Genomic DNA, 5000 nt, shown 5'->3' with positions numbered 1-5000 from the left:
CAAAACTGTTTCCTCTGTGGCTCTCCTGAAAAACAAACACACCAGGATGTGTTAAGATGACTGCACCCAAAGGTGCCTGTTGTTACCCTCCCCCATCATTCCCATTATCCTCTTTTTAGAGGGTGGTGGTTTTTTTGGGGTGTTTTTTTTTTCAGCTTTGTTTGTCAGTTATTTTTAGGTCCCCATTAATTTCCAGTGACAGTTTGTTTTCCCCCCACAGTCTCCCCATTCTTTTACCTCTTTCCTTTAAACGAATATATATATATATTAGAACATCATCATTACTTTCAGTCCTTGTTAGCCAGAAAATAATTTGTGAATTTGTGATTTTGAAATATAAGTATATAATAAGAGTGTATATTTGCAAATAGAGCAGTCTGAATGCAAACAGTATTAGCAGCAGTGAGAATAACCCCAAAAACTTGTTTGCACACAACCTAACGCACACGCAGTCAGTTTTACTGATAGATTTCTTATCGTAAAACATCAGTGTTCGCTCAAACATAAAACTGTTTGTATATTAATATTATACTGTGAAGTGTTTAAAAAAAACAGCAAACATAAAACACCACACTTGATTTCCTATTTTCTCTGAGCGACATTAGCTATTTATTTGTTTTCAAATAGAATCTATGTTTCAAATCAAAAGTTTTCAACAAAAATATACATATTTAATTTATTTTAGTGACCTTCAGTTGCATTTATTAATTATCTGTTTTTTTTAATAAGCAAACTGAATTACTTTGTTAATAATTGTTATAATAACACATACTTAGCAAACACATGACCACTGTGTCTCAATCCACTACCCCCAAAAGTGAAGGACCAAACTTTAATTGATAATAATTAGTATGAATTAATTATTTATAATATGAGTATTTTTTTCCACGTGTGGTTTGATTACACAAGCTTATATTCCATTTCTCTTTTTTTAAGCGTCGTTTGAATATTTGCCTAGGACCTCTAATTTACTTTTCATATTCTATAACAACTTGAAAGTTTGGTTTTGGTTCTGATTTCTTTAAATGTATATATTTATGTGGGTTTTTCTGTGCGTCTGGTGATAGCTTCCTTGAAATGTATTCTACACCCATGTGTACGTGTGTTTGCGTCTGCGCTACCTCTGGGAAATGTGTCTGACCTAAAGCGGTGTGGTTTTGTTTTCCCACAGGAGACCCGGGATACTGGTGCTTATCAATGATGCAGACTGGGAGCTAATGGTGAGCACTGGGAGCCACGTTCACTGTCAGATGGTGCAGAGTATGTGTGTGTGTGTGTGTGTGTGTGTGTGTGTGTTTCCGGCTGCATGTAAAAATGTGCATTATTTTCATTGTATTGCTCTCTTACACTATCTTATCTGTCTTCTGGATGTGCAGCCACGGTGTTAAATGATTGGAGATCATGTGTACAGCTTCATGTCCTCATGCATAGATACATGTAGCTTCATAGAAATGCTTGTGTGGACGTTTAAATCAGGAAAGGGGAAGACCGTTTGTGCGAGTGAGGCTGTTAGCCCGTATCTTCACTCTTCAGACTCTTCCTTTTTCTCTGACTCGGTTAATGCTTCGTATCATGTCGGGGTTTGTCCTTGGGGTCTCATATTTGAACACGTATTTACATGCACGCACAGTCTGAACACTTCAATTTGAATCCATTGATTCAATTACCGGACGCAACACAGGATGTAAATGAAATGAAAAGTTTGTCATTGATTGGAGCCCAATGGGAGCACAGGAGTAATACACATATTTGTATTGGTGAAGACGGATATTTCTGCGCGAATATTGAATATTTTGTGTGTTTTCATGAACCTCAGGGGGAACTGGACTACCGACTACAAGACCAAGACAACGTTGTGTTTATTTCTACGCTTCACGGAGGATAGAAAATAAAGTGAGGAAAACAAACATCTCTGTAATAGCCTTTTTCTTCACTTCCTCTGCACTCTACACACACACACACACACACCACCCCCAACATCTCGACAACACATCGCCCCATTGGACGCTGCGGATGTGTCAAGCCTGCGCCGTGACATCTGAGGTGATTGATGTCGGTTTTCAGAGACGGTTACCCAGAAAAGAAAATGTGGAAAGTGTGAGACAGGAATTGTGTGGACGTTTGTGTAAATACCAACATTTTTCTTTTTAATGAAGCCGGGCGCTTTTTTTTAAAGGGCACTCATATGAAGCTCTGCCAGCTCTCACAGGTGCGAGCGTAAAGACCTTCATCTTCCTGCATCCTCTCCTGCATGTGTGACTTTGAAAGACCAAATGACCTTATCGTGGTGGTCGACAGTGACCTTCAGTTCACCAGAATATAACAGAAATGGTCAACTTTACTTGAACCCCCCTCATTAGCATTTCTTATCAGTGTATCAACATTTACTACATGGTTCAGCACACACAGTTACGTTGTTTTAAGCAGATATGAAGATGTTTCCCAAGTTTTTATAAATGTATTTGCCAAAAAATAAAACTGCTTCTATTAAGACCTAATTCATATGATTACAAATGTGTTCTACTGTTTTCATTTATCTGTTTGTATTAGAGCTGCAACAAAACTATTAAACTATTTGGCAACTATTTTGATAATCCATTAGTTGATTTGAGTATTTTTTTTTAGGGGCAAAAAGTCAAAATTCTCTGATTCTAGCTTCTTACATGTGAATGTTTTCTGGTTTCTTTGCTCCTCTTTAAATAAATGTATTCGGTTTGTGGACGAAACGAGACATTCGAGAACGTCGTCGTCTGCCTTTGGAAACGCTGATCAACATTTTTTCACCATTTTATGGCAATTTACAAACCAAAAAAGTAATCGATTGATAGAAAAAAATCATCTACAGGGTAATTGACAGTGGAAAATAAACCTTAGTCGGACACCAGAATGTCTCAGTAATTTCCCATCAGGCTCACATGTAAGTCTGTATTCTTACATGATTTAGGTCCTCTGTGAGAATCAGTGATTACTTTGATAGTGCATTATCCGAATGTATGTCATTTCATTTCATTTCTTGTGCTGCATTAATGTGATATAAGCTTTGTCTTTGGTCTCAGAAATCTGTGAATCTGTCTGTCATCTTATAGACTGAACAACTAATCCATTAGTCGAGAAAATATTTAACAGAATAATCATCAATTGAAAAATAATAATTGTTAGTTGCAGCCCTGGTTTATTTAGCAGCAAATCAATAAAATGTGAGTAACATTTGCTTACAGCTACATTAGTGTGTTATAAATAATTTGTTTATTAATGTTTATAAAGTGCTTGGAAGTGCTAATTAGGGGTTAGAATAAAGTGTTGTCAAATAAGTAGTTTTTTTTGGTATTTGGAGAGTCATGTTAATGAAAATGTTTTGCTGAAAATCATTTTTTTATTCAAATTGCTTCAGCTATTTTTCCTCACAAAACGAGTACAAGATTAAACACTTTTTCAAAAAAAGTAAAAAAGTTTCTAGTCCTTTTTTTAATCATTTCTGCAATTCTCTTAATTATTATTTATTTTTTCTTGATTTCATTTACATTTCTGACGGGAGAGAGTGTATTCTTAGTAGTAAGCACAATGTGAAAATAACGAATTAAATGCTATTTGAATTAAGAAAATGTCATTCTTACACTCATTCTAATTAAGAGGGTTTTTTTTTTTTTCAATTATGCGATAAATAGTTTTTTGTAATTCATTCTACTCTCACATGTTTCCTGTCGTCTAAGTTCTGATTTTTGTTCTCCGGTGTAAATATTATTCTTTCATAAATCCCACACCCACCCTGTGTGTCTCTACACTTTAAAACGTCGCCATAAACTCCAGATTTGGCTTCAAGGGATCCGAACCGGGCTGTCCGGCTCACTGAGGCCTGCCTCCAGACGCTCCTCTCAACCAGCATGTCCCATCTCGCCTCTATAATTCCTGGTGAGAGCCTATATCTGATCGATTTCAGCCCAGCTCTGTGATCACACTGCAGTTTTAGGATGATTAGACGAGAGTAGAGGGGGGATTTTTCTATTTACCATCGTATAGCCCCACTCAGCTGGAATATTCATAAGAGGATGGGGGGGTTGGAGGGTGTGTGTGTGTGTGTGTGTGTGTGGTGGGGTGGGGTGTGAACTACAGGACCACTGCGGGAGGTCGAGGTCTAGCCTCGGGGCTGCCCTCCCCAGAGCGCCCGGGGCGACCTAAAACCTTTTCTGGGTTGTGGAGTCCGATTTGCAACGGGAAACCGAGCGATAATGGCCGGCAGAAAGGAAATGCTAATGAGGCTGCGAGGGGGTGAGAGAGGGGAGAGTGGAGCAGGGTGTCAGCCAGGGCAGGCCTGGGACACTGACAGGGTGAGAGAGAGGAGAGAAGAGAGGGAGAGTGGAGATGATCAACGAAAAATGAAATGAAAATACACACACACGAAAAAAAGAAAAACGGGGTGTTTTTCTGCGTGTGTGTGTGTGTGTGTGGAGAATCCACGCCTCTCATCGGCCGCCATTTTTCTTATTTCCCAGCATCAAATGATTTAGACTCAACGCGAAGGTGATGAGCATGAAATGTTCAAAAGTTTGTGGTTTTTAAAAGTGTAATCAGCTTTTTATTTTAAATGTCTGAGACTCTCCCTCCCCTAACGATCAGGTTTGTAAGAGAGATACTGTAGAATACTGGAGATCCTGCAGGGCTTGGACTAGTTCCTGGGCCTGCACACTGACTAACTGACTGACTGACTGCAACAGGAGTGATGCTGATGATGATGGTGAGGAGAGTGGACCTGGCCTCCCCATCACCAGCAGCATCAAATCACACACACGTATCATAAAGACTCTGAACAGTCCAGTGTCGTATAAAGTGAACACCGGGCGATAAAAGATAAGCTGCTAGACCATGATTTTCACATAATCATATGCATTATGTGCGTTTTTTTATTTATTTTTCAGGCTGACAGAATTATTTTGTCATATAGCGAAAAGGAGCAAATCTAACGTGCACCCATTAAAGCGTTTTTCGATTATGTAGACGAAATT

At 38.6% G+C, this 5000-nt stretch overlaps 1 protein-coding gene across 1 annotated transcript in view; it reads left to right on the top strand.

Moving 5' to 3' along the window:
- urm1 (ubiquitin related modifier 1) overlaps positions 1–2493 on the top strand; it is an 11806-nt gene extending 9313 nt beyond the window's left edge. The window contains exons 4-5 of the mRNA XM_030436741.1: positions 1172–1220; positions 1817–2493. Of these exons, the coding sequence (XP_030292601.1) occupies positions 1172–1220; positions 1817–1885 (118 nt within the window). The 3' untranslated portion in view covers positions 1886–2493. The remainder of the gene's footprint in view (positions 1–1171; positions 1221–1816) is intronic.
- The last annotated feature ends 2507 nt before the right edge of the window (positions 2494–5000 follow it).

This window comes from Sparus aurata, chromosome 12 (assembly GCF_900880675.1).
Source record: "Sparus aurata chromosome 12, fSpaAur1.1, whole genome shotgun sequence".
Classification (NCBI taxonomy): domain Eukaryota; kingdom Metazoa; phylum Chordata; class Actinopteri; order Spariformes; family Sparidae; genus Sparus; species Sparus aurata.
This window is presented reverse-complemented; position numbering and strand designations above follow the sequence as displayed.